The following is a 25661-nucleotide window of genomic DNA, read 5'->3' as shown; positions in this document are numbered from 1 at the left end:
TTTGGGCAAATACTTTGGAGCGCAGTGCCTCAATTGAGTGCTAAAGCTTAGGGGCCCAGGGAGGAGCAAGTGAAGCCTGTGGCAACAGTATTCCCTATGGGTGCTGCTTTGGCTCCTCTACTTCAGATCCAGCTCCCTGCTGAGGTGCCTGGGAAAGCAGTAAAGGATGGCCCAAGTGCTTAGACCCCTGCACCCACATGGGAGGCCCAAGGGAAGCTCCAGACACTTGGCTTCAGACAGAACCAGCTTGGCCTGTTGATGAGACCATATGGGGTGTGAAACCTGTGAATGGAATCCCTTTCTCTCTCTCTCTCTCTCTCTCTCTCTCTCTCATCTTCTCTCTCTCTCTCTCATCTTCTCTGTGTATCAACTTTCCAATAAAAATTAAAAAATAAATCTTTAAGAAAAAAATCATAGTATTTTGGGAAGACAGAAAATCCATTGAAAGCTGTGGCTTTCCTTTATTTTTAAGATTTATTTGTTTATTCAAAAGGCAGAGTTAAAGAGAGAGAGAGAGAGAGAGAGAGAGAGAGAGGGAGAGAAAGAGAGAGGAAGATCTTCTGTACACTGATTCACTCCCCAAGTGGCTGCAACGGCCAGAGCTGTGCTGATCTGAAGCCAGGAGTCCTGGAACCTCTTCAAAGGTCTCCCACATAGATGCAGGGTCCCAACACTTTGGACTGTTCTCGACTGCTTTCCCAGGCCAAAAGCAGGGAGCTGAATGGGAAGCGGAGCTGCTGGGATTAGAACCGGCTCCCAGGTAGGATCCTGGCCTATGTAAGGTGAGGACTACAGCCACTAGGCTACCACACTGGGCCCGGGTGATACTTTTTGCATGCTTATCAGCGACTGTGTGACATTTTCTGTCACCCTTCATCATCACTAGCATGCAGTGTTGCAGGGTCGTGGATGCTAGCCATTCTAACAGGGTTTCAGGAATATCCCACTGTGGTGCCCTGAGCAGTGTGGGATGCTTAGTAGCATGCCCATAGAACCTGCTGGTTATGTGGCAGCCCAACTCACCTTTCCAGTTATTTCATAGGCTTCCTGACAGGGTGATCATCCCTGTCCCTGCCAATTGAGAACCAAGGGACTGTCTGTGGTTGCTCACCTGCAACAGCTACCACTCACTCGAGCTAGCGCCTTGCTGTTTCCAAGATGCTTGTCTGGCAGGAGGCTTGGGGTTGCTAACCATCTAGTCCCTAGATAGTTAAACACAAAGAACTTGGTATCATTACTAGGACAGTTCAGAATACCATTGGGATTTAGATGATTTCTAAGCCAACTTGGACCCCTGCAGAAATCAGGAACACTGGTAACAGTGAAGTTTCTTCACTTGGTGCCTGCTGAGAAAAAGTTAATAGAGTTCAGCCTGTGTTGACTCCACTGTGGATAAGAGGATGTGTCCCAATGTTTCAGATTTGCGAGCGGAATGTGTGGAGAGAACAACTGGTAAGCTCTGCCCTTGATCTGGTGGTTGGCTCTGCTCAAAGTCTTCAGGTCCATTTTTTTTTTAAAGATTTATTCATTTTTATTACAGCCAGATATACACAGAGGAAGAGAGACAGAGAGGAAGATCTTCCATACGATGATTCACTCCCCAAGTGAGCCGCAACGGCTGGTGCGTGCCGATCCGAAGCCGGGAACCTGGAACCTCTTTCCGGGTCTCCCACACGGGTGCAGGGTCCCAAAGCTTTGGGCCGTTCTCGACTGTTTTCCCAGGCCACAAGCAGGGAGCTGGATGGGAAGTGGAGCTGCTGGGATTAGAACCGGCGTCCATATGGGATCCAGGGGCTTTCAAGGCGAGGACTTTAGCCACTAGGCCACGCCGCTGGGCCCTTCAGGTCCATTTTTACAGGGGGCTGTGAAGTCATTACTCTGTTGCAAATCTCTGCCAGAAGCCAAGTGAAGCCGGAATGCTTGCATTTCTGGCCACACCATGAGCTGTGGTTTATTGCATGAACTGTGCTGAACTTTCACTTGGGCATCTATTGTGAGCGAGTTTCTCTGAATGCATGATTTAATGTAATGCCCACAAAACATCCCTGAGCTGCATGGTCTCATTCTGCTTTGCATGAAAGCAAATTAACCCTCAGAAACTTGTGTGGCTTCTCCAGTAAGACCACGCTAGTGACACCACCAGACCTCATATCCGGACGGACTATCTATCTATCAATAGATACAGCGAGAGATCTGGAGCGCTTTTTTATCTGAAGGGATATGTTGTGCACCAATAGGACAAGGATGTCTCCGCCTGAGTGGAGAGTGGAGAGGCTGTGAGTGCAGAGATGGATAAAATCAATGGTCGATGGTGGAAGAACTAATGGAATCAAGGCACGAGAGAATCGGGAGAGTGGATGCAGTGGCGCAAGCGCTGTGAAGGAGATGGTGAATTAGGCAGTGAAGAAATGAGTGAATGAATGGAGTGGCTGTGAGTGTGATCCACGCAGCGGGCGTGCGGGTGGGCGTGCGGGCCACTACTCCACACAGTACGGTAGGCAAGAGCTGCTCCTCCCGGAGCCCTGCTCGAGCCTCCACCCCTCGCTTCGCGCCTCCCTCCTTTGCCTCCTCCTTCTCCTCCTCCGCCGCCGCCCGCTGCCCGCCACGACCCCAGTCCCCCGAGGGCGGGCGCCAGAGGCGGCCGCTTGCGCTCGTCCCGCCGCTGCTGGGCACGCCGCGATGCGCAGAGGGGCCGCGCCGCCCGGGGGCTGCTGCCGCCGCCGCGCCTCACCATGAGGCTCCGCAGCAAGGCGGCGGCGCTGCTCCTGCTCGCGCTGGCAGCGCTGCTGTTCGCCCTGCTGCCCCTGCGCGCCGGCCGCGCCGAGCCCCCCGAGCCGGCCGCGCGCCCTGCGGCTGCCCCGCAGCGCCACCCCGCACCGGGCCCCGCGCGCCTCTCCGGGCCGGTTGTCTTCCCGGGGGCCGGCCCGGGCGCTCGTAGGCGCCGACCCCCGCGTCCGCGCCCCCGAACCGGCCGCCGGGGCGCGGCGAGCTTGGAGAAGTTGGCGAGGTGAGTCGTGGCAACCTCACAGTGCCTGTTTGGGGGAGGGGGAGGGAGCTGGTCTCCCTCCCCCCCATCCTTGCAGGCTTAGCGCTGGACGGCGGACCGCCCCCCCCAACCCCCCCCCCCCCCAGGATTCCCTCCAACCCAGGGACTGCCCAGGTCTCTATATTCCCCCAATAGAAGAGATGAGCACCTACGTGCAATTGCTCCTGCCTGCGAAGCGCTGACGCCCCGGCACAGGTCTGGAGAAATGTCAGGGGAGGGGGCTTGCACGTTCTGGGGTTTGTTTTCAAAGTGTCAAGGGCAGGAGTCTCTTTCGCATTGTTGCCCACATGCGCCCTTTGTTTAAGTTCTCCACAGCCCTCCCGGAGCGAGAAGGCTGGAGCCAGTTCTCATGTTGCACTGCAGAGTTCTTGCTAAAAGAACTTAGATCTGATCCAGTTGGCAAAGTTCAAGGCTGCCTCCCTGTTGAACCTGGAGGCGCAGAAGTCAATTCCACCTACAAGTCTCCTGCTTTGCAAGGGGTGGTGCGCCGCACGCGAAGGGCACAGTAGGGGTTTTCTGTTCCTCCCTCAGGCGCTGGCTGGCCCAGGGGTGCTGTGAGGAGAACATCTTGACCTTGAACGTGCTGCCTGGTGCTCCTTTTTGCTAGAGCAAAGCTAAGCGTGCTTTGTCTTCAGCCGGTGGGTTGCTGGAACGCCTCGGGTTAGGGATTTGTGTGTCAGGGCAGGGTCGTGGAGAGCATCCTCACAATGCCCTAGTCTCCGAGTGGGTCTGCTTCCTCCGCTCTCTCAGAGCCCTTGTTCCAACTGCCCTCGCAACGTCCGCTTTTGCTGGGCTCCTTTAATTACTTGAAACGAGTTGAAGAATTCTTTTTTGACCATAATGACTAAGTGTGTCTGGCACTTGGGCTGTAGCTAGGAGAGAAGACACGAAACCTCAAGAAGTCGCTGTGTCAGCTTATATTTCTCTTGTGCCTGGGAGTCAATGAACAGATGGGTGCTGCCAAGTTTGAGGAGGGGGAATCCGTGGACTTGGCATTGCTTGTGAAGGCTGACAACTCAACAACCCCTTCTGAATGTGTACGCTCTGTAATAACATAAGGCTATTTCTGTAGAAATTTGGAATTCATCACAAGTCTCCTGCCTATGGGCTGGGGTTTCTTTTGATGGGTTAGAGTGGATTTGAGCCTAACCACAAGTTTACTATGATTTCTAATTTCAATGAAACTACTTACAGTAAGTACCGATAGTTCCTTTATTATTATTATTATTATTATTCAGATTTATGTACTTAAAAAACAAAGAAAGAGAGAGAGAGAGCTGGCGCTTTTATCCAGCGGTTCACCCTGTAGATGACTGTGGCAGCCAGGACTGGGCCAAGCCAGAGCCAGGAGTTTCATCCGGGTCTCCCACGTGGATGTGAGGGGCTCAAGCACTAGAGCCATTCCCTGCTACTGTCCCCAGGCAAATTGACAGGGAGCTGGATGGGAAGTGGGGCAACCTGGACATCAATCAGTGCTTGTGTGTGATGCCAACATTGCGGTTGGTAGGTGCACTTATTACACCACAGGGCTTTGCCCCTATGCTGACAGCTCCTTAGCATAGCTGATTGCCATAGGGATGCTGCTGACAGCAAGCAAGCATGAATACTAGTCATGGCTGGCATATTTTCTGTATGTAACTGTGTCATCCACACTTGAGCACTCTGACAGTGACTCTGAAATCGTGAGCTTCTGGCAGTACCAGCATGATTCCAGGAACTTAGAAATGCAGATTCTCGGGCCTGGCCCCAGCCCTCCAGAATCCCAGTTGGGTCAGAGATGGATGGCTTCCCCAGCCTGTCTGTGTTTTTCAGGCACATGGAGAGACTGTTGTACAAGGCTTGGGCATTTGCCCGGAGTTCACCAATCCCAGCAGCCTTGGCTCTAGGTGGGCTTTCTCCCACTATGTGATGTCCCAGGGTGGTCTTGCCCTACAATTCAGAATCAGATTTTTTTTTTAAATAATAGTTGTTTGGAACTGTCTCAAGCTTCAAGGTGTTGGAAACTCTTGGGGCTGCATCTTCTTGTCGCTATCTGAACAAATTGGCTCCCACTTGGAGGAGACCATGAATAGAATCCAAATGGATGCTTTAGGGAACAGCTATTTCCATGAGCCACAATTCTCTCAAAGCCATTTTTCTTTCGAACATATCTCTTAGATGATCGTTGACATCACGGCCAACACCATCGGAATAAAGAACAACATTTAAGAACTCGGGACAGAGTGGAAATAACAAAAAGCCACACGCTGCCTCGGCTTCCAATATATAAACAGTTGACGTTTGCTGGGCCTCCTTCTTTGCTCCTTTTGTTAACTTGTCAGAAGGGCAAGGAGATTTTGCAGGAGAGGGGAGTGGGGGTCCCTGCATGGAACTCCCTTCCTGCCCTCCTGCACGGACCACATTTTTGTGGTTTCAGAGGAATTTCATTTAAGGAGGAAGGAGAAAGCCTCATGTTTTCAGAAAGCGAGAGCTTTAATCTCCTTCTGTGGCTAGCATCCAGAAGGGGACAAAGGCCTTGTGAGCTCATTTCTCCTGCCTGGGGAGGCCGGGGCTGGTGGGTGTAGCTAGCGGAAAGCTGGGAGTTGGCTGGAGGGGACACCTGCGGGCCAGGCGGGGTCCCAGCTGCCTAGGCTATGCGGGATGAGGTTCTGCCACGTCAGTGTAGGCAGCACAGCTCTCCCTTTCCACATCTTGTTTTCATTTCCATCAAGATTCCAAGGGCTTGCCTCGGTAGACCCTACAATTTCCTAACTAGTTATTTGTATGCAGTCCGTCCAAGATAGTCTCCCTCTTCTAGAAATAACAAATCCAAGGGAAAAGCTCTGAGCTTTTAGGTCAAGGGTGGGATCTGCAGGTAGCTGTCCCAGAGCACAGAGAAAGGAAATCTAATGTTTTGGTTCATTAGTGACTTACACCTGTTTATCTTCCCCAAAAAGCCTTGAGATGTTGTACTAGAAAAGACACATATACAATGAAGCCATTGAAGTTGTTATTTAAAAAAGCAAAATGTCCTAAGAGGCAAGGGGAAGTAAATCCTGTTTCAAAAAACTGAGGCCACTGTACTTAGGAGGATTGAGTGTTAATTGAACTCTAAGCTTCCTGGCAACCACGTCAAAAAGTGACAGGCTGCCTCCTCACTGATCGATATGTGAGATCTTTATCAAGAAGTGAGTTTTGTTTTAATGGGACTGACTTGGGAGAGGAGACAGAGTTTGGGAACAGAATCCTTAGAAGGCTTCTCTCCACCAGGCTTCTGCAGGCTCCTGCCTGGGCCTATGATGAAAGAGGAAGTTTGATGTAACTGCTAATTAGTGTGGTTACTAAAGAATTTGGAGTATGGAGCCCAGTAGAGTGGGTTCTAGTCCCAAGTCATTTCACCTTACTTTTCTCATCTGAAGAATGATCCGATCGCTTGCTCCCAAAGTGTTCCCAGATCTCTTCCTGCTCGGACATTGGATAATCCTGTGATGAGATCATCCAGTTTGGCAGCAGAATGCCAGCCCTCCCGTGGCCCCCTGAGCTCCCCTTCTTGCAAAATCCCGGTGTCTCACTGACTGGCTCCCTCCTGAGGCCCTGCTGATTACCACCCCCACCCTTTCCTAGACTCCCTTCGTTTCCTTCTGCATTGGCTTGGATGTGGCTGTCTTCACGTGCTGGGGAGACCAAGGCTACCTGAAGGCCTTCCCTGTGTCAATGTTGATTGTGTGTATACCCGCCCAGGGACTCAGTGTTCAATGGTGAATGGACTTGCTGTCTTCTACAGTTTTGCCATGTGCATGTGTGTATGTGTATATGTGTGTATGCATGCATATGTGTGTATGTATGAATATGTGTACATGTACGTATGTATATGTGTGTGGGGGGGGGGCTGTGGGTACTACAGAAGCATTGCAAAATTTGCCCATTGCCCCACTGGCTTCAGTGAGAGGAAGTGGGCACACCTGCCCTGCCCGTCAGGAGGCACCGTTTCCTGCAGCTCCCTCTGGTCTCTGAGATAAGGCATCTCAGGGACCTCATGACTGAGTCAATAGAGCTGCTGCCTTTTTAGGGGCATCTGAGCCTGTGGCATGCTGTCAGTAGGGGCTAGCGCCAGAGTACAGTGCAGATCTGGAGGCCTCACGAAATAACTGTGATGCTCTGTGGCCATGAGTCGTTGTCTTCTTTTTAATGCAGGGACGGAGAGAGAGAGAGAGAAAGAGAGAGAGAAAGAGAGAGAGAGAAAGAGAGAGATTCTGTCCTCTGATTCACTCCCTAATGACCACAACAGCTGGGGTTGGACCAAGTCAAAATCAAGAGCCTGGAGTTTCCTCTGGGTCTCCCATGTGGGTGCAGGGGTCCAAGCACTTGGGCCATCCTCCACTGCTTTCCTAGGTGCATTGGCAGTGGAGCAGCCAACACTTGAACTGGTGTTCATACAGGATGCTGGTGTTGCAGATGGCGGCTTCACCTCCCTGTGCACCCTAACGCTGGCCCTAGGCAGCAGTCTTAACTCTGCTGGCTGTTGTTGAGTAGCCGGCGACTCCTCTCTGCCTCCCTTCAGGCCTCCTCTGTCGGTAAGCCCTGTGGGTTCTGTTCCAGAAAGGTAGACTAGTCCCACTATTTCTGTCACTCCCAAGTTTCTAATTAGTCTCTCTCTCTTTTTTTCATTACTAATAAATCTTGATTTACTTATTCTATTTGCTCAGGGAAAGAAGGGATGGGGAGAGTTCACATATGTGTTACAAAGCAATTAGAAAATGAGAAAGGAAGTGCTCTTTTGGGGAACAGTCACCCTTCACATAACCTCACCCCAGCAGTGGGCTCCCCAAAGCACAAGGTGTGGGGAGCCTGCAGTTCAGGGAAGGGGAGAAGGGAACCATGAAGGCACAGACACAAGCTAGATTTTCTAGCCTCTCTCCTGTCCTCCTCATGAACTCAAGATTTCATGGAAAGCTTCAGTTTCTAGCATAAACTTGGAGTTAATGTTTGTACATCTCCTATCAAACACTTGTGTTAGCTTTGATGTACGTTTCTTGCACCTGCATTAAAGTTCCCAGTTGACTTGAGCATACATTCACAGTCCCCTTCTTGGTCTCTAAATCTCACTTTCTACACGGAAGGTGCCCAAGAACTTCTCTTCTTTAGGATACAAATCAGCTAGGTTTGTGTCATCCAGTACATCCATGCCTTAGGTTTTTGGCATGCATCACATCAAGAAATGGTCTTCACTCAGGAGGTTGGGAAGAAGGGACAGATTTCCTGTTTGTTTGTTTTTTTTCCAGGACTTTTGCATGAATCACTCCAAGAATCAGCATTCATGTGTGGGTGTGTAGATGGGAATGGAGAAGACGGTAGAGTAGGAACCAGTGTGAAGGATAGAAGACCCAGAAGAGGGAGACCCCCAAGCTTACATTTCAGATCCTTTTGCCTGGGGTAGATCCTCTGTCAAGAGTGCCTGGGCTATTTTTCTCTCAATACCGAAAAGAAATTTGTAAACATAATCGCAAAAGAACATGGAGAAAGACCATCATGTTGTATCTACACAAACTAGACCATCTAGCAATGACCAGCCCAGGGACTCCGCGAAGTCTTACAGTAACTGAAGGTGGGTCACCTGGGGGATACACAGGAACTGGCATCAGACACACACCACCCGAGCTGTTCTATTACAGTTTCCTGTTTTAATACAGAGAGGTGGGTGATTTCTGAGCATGTACATGAAACTCCCCTTCTCTCCTTTGCTTATCATGATGCTCACATCTACTACCGTCACAGGGCAGACACTGGCTCTGCTCACCACAGAGGCCCTCACTTTTGGGTCTCCCTGGAAGCCAAGAATTTGGAAAGATTTAGTCTTTGCCTCATGTTGCTATCCCTGAATAGCACAGACTCGGTATGGGGTGTTGGTCTTCAGACTCATCCTTACAGCCCATGTTTTTTTACACACCTGTGCGCACACACACACACACTCACACACAATACCCTGTTGTGCATAGGGGGACTGGCTTAATCTGCTGAAAGAAGAATTGGGTATATGGAGCAAAATACCTGTATCCTAGAATCAGGCGACCCTAACTGTGGCCTCCCACTGTACTTTTCGCGTGTGGCTTAGATTCTCTGTGCCATCTTTTCCTGTTCAAACTGATTTTCCATCTTCCAGGAGGACAAGATTAAAAGGGACCATCACGGGGCCTGATGAGGCAGCCTAGCAGTTAGTCTTCGCCTTGCAAGTGCTGGAATCCCAAATGGGTGCCGGTTCTAATCCCGACGGCCCCACTTCCCATCCAGCTCCCTGCCTGTGGCCTGGGAAAGCAGTTGAGGACAGCCCAAAGCCTTAGGACCCTGCACCCACATGAGAGACCTGGAAGAGGCTCTGGGCCCCTGGCTTTGGATTGGCTCAACTCTGGCCATCGCAGCCACCTGGGGAGTAAGTGAATCAGCAGATGGAAGATCTTTCCTTTCTGTCTCTCCTCATCTCTGTATATCTGCCTTTCCAATAAAAATAAATAAATCTTTAAAAAGCGGGGGTGGGAGGACCACCGGGGTAACCTCCAGACTGTTTATGTAATGTCTACTCTAGCGCCCCCTGCAGTCCATTTTCTACACAGCTGTGGGAATTACTAGACCAGACAAGGTCTCTGGGCTGAGGTATGTCCTCCAGTGACTGACTTCCCATCACACTGAGATCAGCATGCAGCAGTGGGGGGGCCTCTAACCTTTGCCAGTTCTCAACCCTCTTTAGCTCTCTGACGTCATTTCAGGTAGCTCCCTGCCGACTCTCTCTGTTTCTGCCGCAGTGGGCTCATTTCCACAGCAGGGTTGTCTGACTTGGTCCTGACACTGAATGTTCTCAGCTCACATCCTCACACCCTGATCCTTCACTCCTTCCAGGCCTGTGGCCTCCATAGAACAGCCTTCCTAGCAGTGCAAGGCAGCAGTGTCCTCCTCACACCCCATGGAGAGTTGGCTTTGTGTTGAACTGGTCAGTCTGTGACGGCTGTATTTTATGGTCATTAATGGTCATTAATCACTGGCACCCACAATACAGATGATCTCCTACTAGGTACTCAATACAACTATGTTGAAAGAACTCAGGACCAGAAGCAGCACTTGCTGTGACAGCCCCATGCTGAGACTTTGCTTACGTCATTAATGATGTGTTATTTAATGGTAATGCAAAATAACCCCCAAACCTTTCAGAACACAGCAAGGATCTTTTATAGTAACACCGTTAAAATAAATAAATCTTAAAAAAAACTGAACCCTAACTAGACTGCACTAACTAGCTGTGTGACTCTGTATCTACCTCAGTTCTCCTCAGCATTATGTTGAGTTTCTCCAAAGTTCAATGGTGAAATGAGATGGTGCAGCTGAAGAACTGTCGTAGTACATGCAACAGAAGAAGCTTGTTAGAAGATGTTTAGTGCAATGGTTAAGATGTTACTATGGGTCCCGGCGGCATGGTCTAGTGTCCAAAGCCCTCGCCTTGAACCCGCTGGGATCCGTATGGGTGCCAGTTCTAATCCTGGTAGCTCCACTTCCCATCCAGCTCCCTGCTTGTGGCCTGGGAAAGCAGTCGAGGATGGCCCAATGCTTTGGGATCCTGTACCCGCGTGGGAGACCTGGAGGAAGTTCCTGGCTCCTGGCTCCAGATTGGCACAGCACAGGCCGTTGCACTCACTTGGGGAGTGATTCATTGGATGGAAGATCTTCCTCTCTGTCTCTCCTCCTCTCTGTATATCTGACTTTGTAATAAAAATAAATAAATCTTTAAAAAAAAAAGAAGACATAAAAAAAAGATGTCACTATGCCACTTAGGATATCCATCCACTACTGCAAGGCCTATGTTCCACTGCCAGTGCCAGCTTCCCACGATGTGCACCTGGGGAGACAGCAGGTAGATGGCTCCAGTAGCCAGTTCCCCCACAACCCACAGGGGGCAGCTTGATTGAATTCCCAGCTCCTGGTTTCAGCCTGGCCCCTCCCTAACTGTTCCAGGCATTTGGGGAGCAAACCAACTGATGAGAGATCTCTGTGTGCATGCATGCATGTGCTATTGTTTTTTTTTGAAATTTTATTTTTAATGATGTTTACATAGTTGGTTAAGGTGGAAGGGTTGAGGGTTATGGGAAAGTGGGTGGCCATTGTTTGCATTTTCTTTTTTCTTCCTCCTGAATCTGGGGGAAGAGCTTCCCAACCCCCCTCAGTACCCAGAGATGGGGAATGGCCACCTGATCTCATCCCAGGGTCCCTGGTGTGGAGCTTGCTCTGTGGGTTCTGCTTAGGTGGTTTTGATAGTTCTGAAATGCTATCGATCTCATCACTCCAGGGATGAGGAAATCTTTCCAAGGTCCATTGGCTGATATATTCCACCTTAGAGTTTCCGTTCACCCAGATATATGCTGCCATCGCTTGGTTGGGATAGTTGGCCAATTTGTTCTGCCCTCCATCCTGTACAGTACCAGGTGTCCTCTGCAGGATCCAGTGGACGACCATATCCTTCATGTACATCTGGGTATGCCTTCCACTGCTCTAAGCCACCAAGGAGGCCTAGTTTTGACACATGCATTCCTCTGTCAGCCCACCGATCCTGTGATTCTCCCCATGGTTGGAGTTCTGAGCCCAGTGGAACAGTTGGAGGCATCCCCAAAGAAACCTGGTCTGTAGTGATTCCAGAACTGATTCTTGTGTGTGCTTGCCAGTATGGGTTCTGGCTCTGACCATCACCCACATCAGCTTATGCACGCACTGGTAATCGCAATTGCTGGGTCAGTTCTGTCTCCATCCTCATCTCTTATATAAACCAATGGGTGCTGCAGCCCAGCCCAGCCCTGCCCACCACACACTTGTCTATCACGTACATCAATGGGAACTGCAACCTAGTTGGAGTGACCCCCAATAACCTCCACTAGGCCCAGCCCTTGTTCCTGTGGGTGAGATTGACAGCATTTCAGTATCCCCTGTTCCAACACACACTGGCAAGTACTGTGATCTAGCCCTGCCAGACAGGCCCCCAGTCTTAGCTTTAGTGTGGTCTGGTGTGTGGTGGTGGATGCTACCTAGCCCAGCTCAGGTCTCCCACTTGGGCTGGTATATTGGTCTGACCCATAAAGATCTTCCAGCTTCCCTCCTCCAAACTGCTCGGTGTCAGTCCCTCCTGCAAATACATGTGTAGATATGTATAAAATGAGACTGTCAGTAAGTGTCAGCAAGAGCTGAGATGCAGATTCAACGGGCTCTCCAGAAAGGCCAGGAAATGGCTAGGGCCTGGTGCTATGACTCAGCTTCCATGAACAGTACTTGGTAGGCCCACCCTAGGCCTCTGGTCCTCATTAGAAGCCGGGGCAGTGGAGGCGGCTGCAGGAACCCCTCCTCATCCTCCAGGGGAATTGGCCTGTCCTCGCGAGTTTGTGAGCTACAGTTCTGGATGGCTGCAGCTTGAGGTCTGCTCCAGGGTTGGTGTGCCCAGCTGAGGGAAGCCAGGAATGATGGGAGCATTGGCCAGGAATCTGCAGGTGTCCTCGGGGAAGCAGAACAAGGTGGTGTGCCCACCGACACTGCTCCTGGGGGACCTGTGTGCCCACTGACGCTATTCCTGGGGGACCCGAACCTCTGGCTAGGTTTCAGTCTGCACTCTGTTTTTTTTTGTCTTCCCACTTTGGCAGGAATCACAAGGATTAGCTGAAAACTGGCCCTGGAGTCACAAGCCATGGTGTTCACAGTATCAGATGTTCTTCACCAGGGGACATGGGTTAAAGGAAATTGAGGTTAAAGCCTGAGAATTTTCACATGCAGCAGCCATCTATTTCAAACTAGCACTCTGGGTTCATATTTCCAAATCTCCACCACATCTTAATTAGAAGGGGTGGGGATGTGGAGACAGAATCTCCATTTGTCAGAAACAATCAGGAAGAAAGAAACTTATGATCAGCCTGGGCACTGTCCTACAGTTTGGGAGAGACTCAAGAAACTCAAGAGTGAGTGACCACGGCCAGTGGCAAGAGAGCCGCGCGGAGAGCACAGGTGGTCATCTCACGCTGCATGGGGCACGCAAGGCAGACTATGAGCCGGAGGCTTCAATCCAACCTTGGACTGAGCCCTGCTGCGTTTGTGCAGAGAGGGCTCTTTCTGACTCACTTGTGCACGTTCCTAAATACAACCTAACAGCCTTGTAGCTCCTCCCCAGGTTTGGGTCCTTGTGTGTGTGTGTGTGTGTGTGTGTGTGTGTGTGTGTTCCATGGTGTCCAGACTGACTCTCTCTCTCTCTCTCTCTCTCTCTCTCTCACACACACACACACACACACACACACACACAAGTTGTCTGTATATTTCGACACCTACTCATTAGACCTAGACTTTGCTTAGGACCACAGCCACATTTTAGAGGTCATGAACCAAACAAAATATGTGCTATGCAGAATTAAACACATTTTAGCAACTCATTTTAGCAAGCCGCCTGCCCTGTCATTTTTGTTTGGTTGTTTATCATTCTCTGGACACTGTTTGTTCGGCTCTCTCTGCATACTAGACAAGAGCATGTGTTCAAGGCATGTGTCAGCTTTTCTGTCTGTGTACAAAGGTGAATGATATTAACTCTAAACCACGGGTAATTCAAAGTGAGTTAGCCTGTTAGCAAAGTCCTTAGTGTTTGGTCTGGGTGTTGAACACAGGGCTCTGTAACCACAGTTTCCGTGGAGAAGTTTCTTGGCAAGAGCTTCCTGTCTGCCAGAGCCCATGGTTGGTAGGGAAGGGTAGGAGCTCAGCTGTCAGCACTTGGTGACAGTCTGCTTTCTAGGGGCCATGAAAGGTGTTTGCGTTTGCTGGCCTAGCTTACAGACTTCCCCATGTTAAACAAAGAAGCTGACTCATCTTGTAAAAGGTTCTACCGTGGGGTGGAGGGTCAGGAAGGGGTGGGTGGTGTAGGAGAGCAGTGTGTTAAGCCCCCACCTATGATAACCTGCATGTCCTGTCAGGCCAGCTACTCTGCTTCTGATCCAGCCCCCTGCCAATGTGCCTGGGAAGGCAACAGAGGATGGCCCAAGTGCCTGGGCCCCTGCCACCCACGTGGGAGACCCAGACAGAGTTCCAGGCCCCAGGTTTGAGCCCTGCCCAGGCCCAGCCACTGCAGTCATCTGAAGACAGAACCTGTGAATGGAAGATTCTCTCCCTTGCTCAACTGTAACTCTGACTTGTGAATAAATAAACTAAAAATTTTTTTTTTTTTTTTTTTTTTGCAAAAGAGGAGTAACTCTACTAATTTCTTCTTCCCCTCTGGTGAGAACATTCAGCTTCTTAAAAATGCATTTTCTACCATTTTCTCCCAAACATTCTAGTTTTCTTTGCTCAACAGTGAGTTGTGCATAATGCGGTTTGGGGCCGTGGTCAAAGGCAGCGTGGTTTGTGGCTGCAACGGAAGGCAGCATGGTTGAGGCCATGATCGAAGGCAGTGTGGCTTGGGGCCGTGGTGGAAGGCAGCGTGGTTTCCCATCCAGCGCCCTCTGGGAGCCGCAGCCCACTTGGCAGCATCAGGCTGACCTGGGTTAATTTAGCTTGTCAGTGAAGGAGAAGCAGTGATAAGAGGGAGTGGAAGACAGTGGCAAAGACAGCCTGAGTGGAACAATCACTCACTTTAATAATTCAGTGTGTTTTGCAGTAATCGACGACAAAGTAAACAGCACTACACTTAAACGTGTCTTTCATTATTTATATACTCCAGAAATTGAGGCTTAATTAAGTCACACACTTGAGACTTTTAAGCGATTAAGGAAACACTTTGTCTCAGGCGGCAGGGAGGGAAACGGGCAAGCTGTCTCCTCTGCACCACCACCCCGACTTACCTCTGCTCTTGTCAATCTCCTTTTTCATCTGTGCAGGGAGAGGACTCTAGCCGGGACCACTGGGGAAGAGTCTCTGCATTTGAGTCAGTCCCACATGGCATCCTGATTTGTGGAAAATTGCTGCCTACCATCGCCTGCCTTGTGCGTTTTTACAACCCTATCCAGTTACATGCCAACGTGCATTTCTTTAGTAATGGTTTTATTGAGATTAAGTTGGAATACCCTTCAGATCTGTACAAGCGTCACCAATGTCCAACGTCAGCAGAGTCTTTTTCTCATCCTGGAAAGAAGTCTTGTGCCTGTGATGCACTCTCACTTCTTGTTTGCTCTTCTGCAACGTTCCTCTTAACTATTTGTTTTAAAAATATTTTTTTTTTTTTTTGGAAAGGCAGAATTACGGTGAAAAGGAAAGAGAAAGATCTTCAATCTGCTGGTTCACTCCCCAGGTGGCTGCAATGGCCAGATCTGAGCCAATCCGAAGCCAGGAGCCAGGAGCTTCATCCAGGTCTCCCATGTGGTTGTAGGGTCCCAAGGCTTCTAGATCATCCGACACTGCCTTCCCAGGCTACAGGGAGGGAGCTGGATGGGAAGTGGAACAACTGGGATATGAACTTGTATCCAGATGAGGTGTTGGCACTTGTAGGTGGCAGGTTAACTTTTTGAGCCATGCCATTACCGCATTCTCTTAACTATCAATCTACTGTTTGTCCCCATATCTCTCCCTACTCTGGACTTTTCACGGTTGTGGCTGTATTTCACCGGGTAGATGAACTTTCACATTTTCTCCACATTTATAAGTTTCCTGCCTTCAAGGTTTATGCATGTTTTAGCATGCGTCAGTTCTTCATTCTTTTTTTCTTGCCAGGCAAAAATCCGTTTTGTGATTGATTTTCTTTGTGCGTTCATCCATTGATGGACATGTGGATTGCACTCTTGTGAAGAGTGCTCGGGCACCGGCTTCCATGTGCACAGATGTTTGCAACTCTTGTTGGTCTCTAACCAGGTGTGGAGCGGTTGGGTAGGTTCTCATGCCAACAGCAGCTCTAGTTTCTCCACATCCTCGGGACATTGATTTTTCTCCAGAAACTGCACCGTGGTCAGCGATTGTGGAAAAACATAAGGGGAGTGTAACAGAACAGTAGAATGTGAAGAAAAGTGAGCAGTGCTGTTAGTGTCTAGCTTGGTCCTCATGCCTGTTCAGGTCTGTGTCCCAGAGATCTGCATTCTTGTAGGTTAAAGGGGAGGCCTGGGCAATCCTAGGAAGATGCTCCAACCTGATTAGCACCAAGCAGAGATTTCCTGATGGAGATGATTCAAAATGAACTGAAAGCAGCTAACTTTCTCGCTTTGAAACTTATTGTGGTTTGGTGCAGCATTTCAACCTGCACAGAGGTGGAATTAGGCAACACTAAGCTCATGCAGGTCCAATTGGTCTTGTTGGGCAGTTGGCCCCATGCTTATATCCTATGAGCAGCTCAAGGTGCCTGGGATGCTGAGTGTTAAGGATTTTTTTTTTCTCATGGTCTGATGTTTTGCTAGAGAGCTCTTGGATAAATTTTGAGAAACTATCAAAATTGCTACTTTCTTGATTAAATAATAGATGATATTAAACCCAGTAATTGTATTTCTGGGAATGTAGCTTATGGTGGCAATGCAAAAGAAAAAAAAATAATCTCTGTTTCACAGATGGTTGGTGTAAGGTTGTGAAATACACACGTAACTGACAGTAGCTGGAAACAATAAAAGGCAAATAAAAGGCAAATGCTTATCGTGCTTTAGTTGGATGGAAGAGTAGATAGCCCATGAAAATGAACAGTTCAAAGACAAGCAGAAATCAGAAAAAAAATTTTAAAAATAATTAATGTAGGAATGTGAAAAGATAAGCCCACTATTAGGGCAGCTGTAGAAATATATATTTAATTGAACAACAACACAGAAGTAACATACAAAATCCTGAACGTTTTATTGTGTAACGATTTTTTTTTTTCATTTACCAAATTTACTTTGTGGGAATGGGCGTTTGGTCTGGTGCTTAAGGCGCCCGGAAGACATGATTTCTGTGCGTGGCTTCAGCTCTTTACTAAGAGCTGGTTCCTGACTCCAGCTTTCTTCTCTCTTTTTCTTTCATTTTTTTTTCTTTATTTTTGACAGCCTTTGGCAAAAAAGGTTCAAGGGTTACAGGAAAGTGGTTACGACATTTTTTCCACATTGTTTTTTTCCTGTATGTGGGGTAAAGGGGGAGATAAAGGGAGAAGCCCCACCCAGTCTCCCACCCATCCCAAGTCCCTGATGTGGGGTATGCTCCAAGGGTCAGGCTCAAATGGTTTTGATAGTTCAATAGTTATGAATTGCTGCCAATCTCGTCATTCCAAGCACAATGAAGTTGCTGCAGAATCCACTGATTGACATAGTCCACGTTAGAGTCTCCATTTGCCCGGTTTTTCACTGCCAACATATGGCTGGGTTAGTTGATTAATTTGTTCTGTCCTCTGTTGTGATGCCAGGTATCCTCTGCATGTTCCGATACACTGCCATATCCTCCATGTGCAGCTGGTTATGCTCTCCATGGCTCTGTCTGAGCCTCTGAGGAGGCTCGACTCTGGCCCTTGCACTCCATAGCAGACCATGGAACTTGTACTTCTCTTCATGGTTAGGGTTCTGAGCCCGGCAGTTCGATTGGGGAGATCCCCAAAGAAACTTTGTCTGAAGTGATCCCAGACCAGATTCTTGTGTGTACTTGCAAGTACAGGGCCCAATACAGTCCGTCGCCCCAATCAGCTGGTGGTTGCAATTGCTGGGTCAGTTCTGTTTCTAGCTCTGTCTTCCACTGGAACCAATGGGTGTTCCAGCCTGATTCTGCCCAAAACACACTCGGCCCTCACATAAACCAGTAGGAGCTGCAGCCTTGTCAGAGCGACCCACAATAACCCCCACCAGGCCTGCCCTGGTTCCCGTGCTTGCCAGTATGTGCAGCAGACTAGTCCAGTCTGTCTCACATCACATTTGGCTCTCATACATGTCTATGGGCATTGAAGCTTAGTTCAACCTAACCAGCTCTACTATCCAGCCCACACACATGCTGTTGGTTGCCTTTCTGTCTAGCCACTTCTGCCCCAGTCCTGGTTTTCGTGCTCTCCAGTGGGAGTAGTAATCCAAGAGGGAGGAGCCCACTATTTCCCTTCTAGGCCACTCTCACTCCCGGATTTTGTACTCTAGAGGTGGTTCTGAAATTAAACTTGACAGATTTAGCCTCCAGTGCCAGTCCCTGCCAGCTGATGCTGCAGCTAAGCCCAACCAACCCTCACCCACTCTAATTTTTGCTAGCACCAGTCGGAACAGTCAGCCCAGCCTGGCTTTTTCCTGATCTAGCTCACATGAGACCCACAGGTGTTGTAGCCCTGCCTGGCCTGGTCTGCTCCCATCCCAACCCACGCTCTCCAGTGGGAGTAGCTGTCCAGCAGGGCAGCCCACATTCCCCCTGCTGGCTCTGCCCCCTCCTTCCCTGGTTCTCACGTGTGCTGGTTGGGCACTGCGGCCACATGTGGTACGGGGCCCCTCACCTTGGCATTCCATAATGTGCACTGGTTTGTGTCACGACCAAACCTGGCTCGACCCACACTCTGTTCTGGTGCTTGGATTTGCCAGTGGGTGACATGAACTGGTTCAGCCTGGTCTGCTCTGACCTGTGCCCAATGTATGCCAATGGGTACCTTTCCATGGCCTGCTTTGGGCTGTTTCCTATCATGCTTCTTGCACTCACTCACCTGTGTCCTGACAGAGGAGTTGCCCAAGCTCTTCCATCAGAACCTCTCCCAATGCCAGATTTCACGCATACCAGTGGGTCCATGGGCCAGCCCTACTCAGTTTACCTCCTGTCCTGGTAGGAACAGTGGCCTTTCCTTTGCAGCGTCCTTCTAATGCAGACGGTGGGAGGCGGTGGTGATGGCTCAAGTCATTGGGTCACTGCTCCACATGCGGGAGACCGGACTGAGTTCCTGGAAACCCAGCTGTGGCCTCAAGCCCTTGCCTAGACCTGGCTGTTTGAGAATTTAGGGAACAAACCAGCAGATGAGTGCTCTATATCTATTTGCCCCTCTTTCTTTCCCTTTGTTTCTCAAATAATAAACATTTTATTAAGTTTATGGAAAAATAGGTAAAATTTTCAATGTCTTCTGTTTTTCAGTTTAAAAGCACATTGTATGGCCTAATCTTTTTCTAAAGAGATATCTTTGTTTATGTGTATAGCTTATGATCATTTCTATATGTAACGTTTTATACTAGATATAAATTACAGTGCAAGAATATGTAATCATAAACAGAGGTGAGTTTTTGGAAGGAAATAAAATGTAGATAATCTGAGGGCATTCCTTCGATGATGTTTTAGGGCCTTGCAAAGACCCAGAGGAGAACCTCTTAACCGGAGTATGTGGTTTGTGTGAAGGTTACGACCCTGGGCGTCTCGGGTGGAAGGAAGGAAGCAGTGATGTACGTGGAGGTTCAGGGGAATGTATGCTTGGCCTTTGGTTAAGTCGTTGGTTGGGAGCCCCACATCTCACATCAGAATGTGTGAGTTCCAAGCCGGTTCTGCTCCCAATTCCAGCTCCCTGCTGGGGCATGCCCTAGGAAGCAGCAAGTCATGGCTCAAGTACATGGGTCCTTGTCACCCTCCTGGGAAGTGTGGACTGTGCACTCCACTCTTGCCTTTAGCCCTGGTCCAGTCCTGGCTGTTCCAAGTATTTGAAGAATGAGTCAGAGGGTAGAAGCTTGCTTTCTCTATTTTTCTGCCTACAAAAAGACGGAAGGAAGGGAGGCAGGTTGGTAGGAAGGAAGGGAGAGAGAGAGAGATGGGGAAGAAGACACAAAGGAAGGATTGAAGGGTCAAGAGTCTGCAAAGCTTCTTTGAAGTAGTAATGGACGAGCCCAGAGTGATGAGAGGAACAGGAAGTGGGAGGAGTGCTGTGAGCTGAACTCCAAGATGAACAGAACAGGGTAGCTAGTTGACTGATGACTATCCTTCAAGGACAGACAGGGAGAAGATGGAGCAGCTTAAGGAGTCAAGCTTTCCTTTCCAGATGTGTCGCGTGTCAGGGTTTGACCATAAAGGTCAAGGGCACCTGCCCCAGCTATTATTACTGTGAGACCCCACCCTGGGTGGAGGGAGAAGGGCGTGGAAGGAGGTATTCTCCTAGGGTAGTGATGTTTTTATTAAAGCAAGAGACATCAAGAATCCTTCCAGCGAAGGCTGAGGATGGAACTGCATGGGGGAAAATTTGGGAGAGAGGGGAGAAGCAGGATGTCAGTTGAGGTGGGTGGTCAGTGCCTGACTGGGAAGACCTTGGGTGCTGTGCTGCCCCCGGGGCCTCACACAAGACCCTGCAGGCTGGGATTCTGCTCATTCACAGGCTCTGCCGATGGTCAGGCTGTGTGGCTAGGTGGGGAGCCTAACATCCTATGTGATTTATCGCATCTCTTCTGATCCCAACACGGGGCACATGTTGAGGGATGTGGGCCAGGGTCACAGCATGAGCAACAAGGAAGAGAACCGGACTTTGAGGCGGAAGAATCAGGTGGAAATAAGAGAGGCAGAAAGACTCAGAGAGGATCTGTTTTAGTGCCCTGCTGTGGTTGGGGATAGTTCCTCCCAAAGCTATGTGGGCTGCCAGCTTGGTCCCCAGTGTGGTGGTGAAGTGATGGGATCCTTAAGAGATGAGGCCTCAGGGAAGGGAGTTAGGCTATGAGGCTGCACTCCAGTGAACTGATGAATGCTGGCTGCTAGGAGTGCAGGAGTAGATTTATTTCTGCAAGAGAAGATTTGTTCTAGAAAGTGTGAACCCAGCACCCATCAGGTTGTACCTGGTACCAGTCAGGCTGCAGCGGTGCAGTGGCTGAAACGGTTGCTTTCAGTTCCAGTGTTAGCAGCCAGAGTCAACGGGGCAAGTGTTTATCCTAGAAGTTTAAGACTCTGGTTAAGATGCCCATGTTGGGGTACCTGGGCTTCATAACCGGTTTCAGTTCCTATTAATGGGGACCCTAGGAAAAAGTGGGTGCTGTTTCAAGTGACTGAGTCTCTGTCATGCATGTGGGAAATCTGGTTTGAGTTCCCAGCTCAGGGCTTCCTCCCCTGCCAGGGATCATCGCCAACAAGCATTTGGAGAGTAAACCAGAAGAGAGTTCTGTCCCTCAAATAAGTGAATAGAAGTGGATATGCTGGGCAGCAAACGTTAACTCCAGTCCTCTTTCATAACTAGGGGTAGCTAGGAGTGTTATTAACCATCAGGGAGACAATACTGAAACTCCCCACCATCTACCCACTGTTTGGTGCAGTGACTCAAAGGGTTAACGAGTCCCAGAATCCTAGCCCAGACTGCCTGGGACCCAGTGACATTTGAGAGGGGCTGAGTGTGCTGGGGGGTAGGAGCTGGTGAAAGGCACACCACGGTAGGGCCCTTGCGGTTCTGTATTCCTTGTGAGCGCACAGCACAAGTGCTCTTTGCCTGCAGCCTGGGATTTTTCCTGTAATAGGATAGGAAGCAGAGCGGGTCTGGCAGAGGTCTCCGTAAATCCTAGCCGCTGACACCTGAACTGGCACCAGTAGGGGCTTTGATTTTTCTCTCTTGGACCTGTCACCAGATAGCATGAAAGATTGCTGGCATCTCTGGCCCCTGCTCCTTGTGCTGGGCAGGCTCCAGCCCTGGGAGTCTGCAACATGCCCAGTGGTGGCTTGCTTTGCTGCAGGTGAGTGCAGGATTTCTTAATGGGGGAGAGAAATGTGTTTGCCAAATAGTTTGGAGGCACAAAGAGATACAGATAATAGCAAGATGGAGTCTGTGTGCCTACCACTCAGCTTGAGAACTAAGAAGCTGGTGAGCACTCTGTGGTACAGTGGCATAAGGCACTGTATGGGCATGGTTTCCAGTCTCCTCTGCTTCTGATCCAGCTTCTTGCTAGGGCACTGCTAAACCAGTGGAAGAAAGACCAAGTCCTTGGGCCCCTGCACCCATGTGGGAGACCCAGAAGAAGCTCTTGGCTCCTGGCTTTCAGCTTGGTCCAGCCCCTACTGATGCAGCCATGGTGGGGGTGGGGGGTGTCAAATCAGTGGATGGAAGATCTCTGCCTCTCTCCTCTCTCTCTTTGTAACTCTGCTTTCAGATAAACAAAGAAATCGTTTTGGAGGGAGTGGTGCAGCAAGTTAAGCTGCCACCTGGGAAGCCTGCATCCACATTGGAATGCCTCATTCAAGTCCAGACTCCTCTACTTTTGATCCAACTTCCTGCTAAAGCAGGAAATGGGGACTCATGTGTTTGGATCTTTGCCACTCACATGGGAGAACTGGGTGGAGTGCTGGGCTCCAGGCTTCTGTCTGGCCCACTCCTGGCTGTTGTAGGCATCCAGGGAATGTACCAGCAGATGAGAAGTCTCTCTCTCTCTCTCTCTCTGTGTCTCTCTCTCTCTCTCTCTTTCTCTGCTTCTCAGCTAGATGAAAATAAAAAACACTTAAGAAAAAGGAAGATTTACTTATTGGGACCAATGTGGTGGCACACCAGGCTAATCTTCCGCCTGCAACGCTGGCTTCCCATATGGGTGACAGTTCTTGTCTCGGCTGTTCCACTTCAGATCCAGCTTCCTGTTTATGGCCTGGCAAAGCAACAGAGTGCTTTGTGCCAGTGCTCAAAGCCTAAGTGCTTGAGGCCCTGCACCCACGTGAAACATCCGTAAAAAGCCCCTGGCTCCAAGCTTCAAACCAGCTCTGCTCTGGTCATTGAACCCATTTGGGGAGTGAACAGCAGATGGATGATCTCTCTGTCTCTCCCTCTCTCTCTTAGTTTCACTTTCAGGCAAAAAAATATATACTTATTTGATAGGCAGAGTGACAGGGAGAGACAGAGATCTTCTGCTCATTGACTCTCTGCTCAGGGGGCCACAATGGCTCAGGCTGGGCCAGGTAGAAGTCCATCCAGGTCTCCTACATGGGTGGTAGGGGTTCCAGGTACTTGGGCCTTCGTCTGGAAAGCAGAGTAGCTGAGGCTCAGGCTTTGCTCACTGCACTACAATGCTGGTCCCAATATATAGATTTTTTTTTCTTTTTGAGAAATATGAATCTCCAGAAATAGCCACTCTCCTACATTTTCAATTTTTCCATCCTGAAAACTGCGTCTCCCTGGGAATGACGCACGGTGCTGTTTTGCTTGTTCTTCAGCTTCACCTGAGTGACGTCATTCTTCAGACCGCTGCTTTTGCTCTTTGTCCTTAAGTTGGTGCATGTCACTCTGGTTTGTTCTTTTTCACTGGTTTCCAGATAAAAAATTCCCCCTTCTAAATATATTGGGTATCTTCATGATTCTCCTTTGCATGAACAATGAGTTTTATGTCCAATTTTTTTAATCGTCATGAAGAAATCTGTTGTGAACATTGTTGCCTAAGTCTTTTGCAAACATGCAGGAGTTTTTTCAGGTTCAAAAGTTTATGCAAAGTAGAATTAAAAGATCAGTTTATTAGGAATTAGTGCTGTGGTGTAAACAGCTACACCACCAATTGAGATGCCAGCATCCCATATGGGATCACTGGTTTGCGTTCTGGCTGCTCTGCTTCCAGTCCGGTTCCCTGCTAATGCACCTGGGAAAGCAGCAGAAGATGGCCCAAGTGCTTGGATCCTTATCACCCAGGTAGGAGAGCTGGGTTTCTGGCTCTTGGCTTTGGTCTGACCCAACTCTGGCTGTTGCAGCCATTTAAAAAGTAAATCAGTGAATGAAAGATCTCTCTTTCTGTGTTTCAGCATGCATTTCTTTTTAATCCAGCCATAACCTTTTTTGAAGGCCCTTGTATATGTAGTAGTAGAAGAGGAGGTATGGCGGACAGATGTCCTTATTCATGCAGGTGGACCAAACCTCAAACCCCTACAAGTTCCTGCATTGTTCCGTGATTGTTATCCACAACCATGGCTCAGGATGACCAAGCCTTTCATTTTCTAATACCTAACCAAACTAAAAGTAAAATCAATTGCTTCATTGTCTGATTTTGTATTTCTCTGCTGACTGTATGGTTAGCGCTTGATATGAAGTTCATACAGAACCCTGATGGGTGAGGCTAAAGTTTGAAGCCCTGCTTTCTTCGTGGGTGTGGGGAGTGTGTTCATGTCTCAGGTCATAGCGTGATTGGATGTCTTGTTAGTCCCTTGGGATCACGCTTGTGTTCCGATGCTCGGGGGCATCATTTTCAGTACATGCATTTATATGAAATCTCTTTTATGTTGTACTTTGGTGTCTTGATTGTGATTCTTTTGTAATGGGCTGTCATTCTAGCATTGTCTTTTCCACATCCTTACCACTGTTCCTATATGGGATTTGGGGGGGTTGGTTTTACTGATGGTCATGGAAAACCACCCCTGAAGCCAAGGGGGAGAGCATGAGTCCTGCGGGTGGGGGTCCGCAAGTCCTCCAGGCATGCCTGCATTCTGCAGCTTGTCTCTGGGCGGCCCTTCTGCTGGACTCCTCCCCCCAGCAGTACACACACCTCAGTCCCTCGCCCTCACCTCTCCTCCATGGTGGCTTTCCCTCCTGGGCATTGCATTTTCCTGCACCTGCCCAGCGGCCTCTCCTGGTACCCTTTCCTGTTCAACTGTTGCTCCCCTTCAAAGCACTTACCACCGTCTAAACTTCCTAGAGACATCACTTAGTTACTACCTACTCGGCCTGTTATGTATTTCTGTCTTTCCCTTATAGAATGTAACCTCTGCAAAAGCAAGCCTCTTGGGTTTGCTCACTAGGTAGTGCCTGACACATGGTAGGTATTCAGCAATGATTTGTTAGCTAATAAGTGAACTGGAGTTAGCCAGGAAAAGAGGGTGGGGAAGAACACTAGAGAGAGAGTGCAGGTGCCAAGACTTGGAACCAGCATCGCATGCTCTCAGGGATGGAAACTGAAACAGACTATGAATATGATATGACTGTGGCTGTGAGGATGAGTAGCTGTTCATCCAACCTAAGGCTGCAGGGACAGCTACAGGAGATGGAAGTAGGAATTGGCAATTGGCAGTTTGAACTTGATTTTGACAGTGATAGGGTGGCCTTGCATTGATTTATTATTAGAGAGGCAAAAAGAAAGCACCTCCTCTCCTCTAGTTCACTCCCGGAATGCCTGCAGCAGCCGGAGGTTGGGCCAGGTGTAAGCTGCCAGCTGAGAATTTAATCTAGGTCTCCCTTGGGGTGGGGGTGGGGGGACGGGGACAAGGGCACGATCAAGCAAACTGTCCCCTGCTGCCTCCCAGGATCTGAACTGGCAGGGGATGAGCCAGGAGTCAAACCCAGGCACTTTGATCTACAACCTAGCAGTCTTAAACCCCAGGCCACATGCCTGCCCCACTTGGGTGATTTTCATTTAGTAGAATATTATGATCCTATTTGTGTGTTGGGAAAAAAAAGTCTTCCAAGCACCAGTAAGGCGGAAACATAGGGTCTAGGCTAACGTTAGTCATACTGGAGGCAGGTGGACCCCTAGAGGGTTGTCACAGTAGTGGAGGATGAAGAGGACACTTTGCAGAGGTCCTTAATGTCTCTATCGCCTGCCTGGGTACCCTTCTCTTCCCCCAACCCAGAGAGCCCTCTGCATCCGGATGCGGCTGAGCGGCTGTGCTTCTAAGCACGCTCTTAAGTAATCTTGTTCTTAAGTAATCTTGTTGGAAAGCTGCCCAAAGCACTCCACCCAGAACTTGAGCTCTGCTGGTGAAAGAAATCTGCAGCCTGACTTCCATTGTTCAACAGAGCAGTGAATAATGGGGGCAGCATGCTGATGGAAGTCGAAGC

General features: G+C 49.3%; 1 protein-coding gene across 1 annotated transcript in view; it reads left to right on the top strand.

Moving 5' to 3' along the window:
- Positions 1 to 2555: 2555 nt before the first annotated feature.
- Positions 2556 to 25661, top strand: part of GXYLT2 (glucoside xylosyltransferase 2) — a 64539-nt gene continuing 41433 nt past the window's right edge. Inside the window, exon 1 of the mRNA XM_058678584.1 lies at positions 2556 to 3007. Coding sequence (XP_058534567.1) covers positions 2733 to 3007 — 275 coding nt within the window. The 5' untranslated portion in view covers positions 2556 to 2732. The remainder of the gene's footprint in view (positions 3008 to 25661) is intronic.

The sequence above is a fragment of the Ochotona princeps genome, chromosome 21 (genome assembly GCF_030435755.1).
Source record: "Ochotona princeps isolate mOchPri1 chromosome 21, mOchPri1.hap1, whole genome shotgun sequence".
Classification (NCBI taxonomy): Eukaryota; Metazoa; Chordata; class Mammalia; order Lagomorpha; family Ochotonidae; genus Ochotona; species Ochotona princeps.
This window is presented reverse-complemented; position numbering and strand designations above follow the sequence as displayed.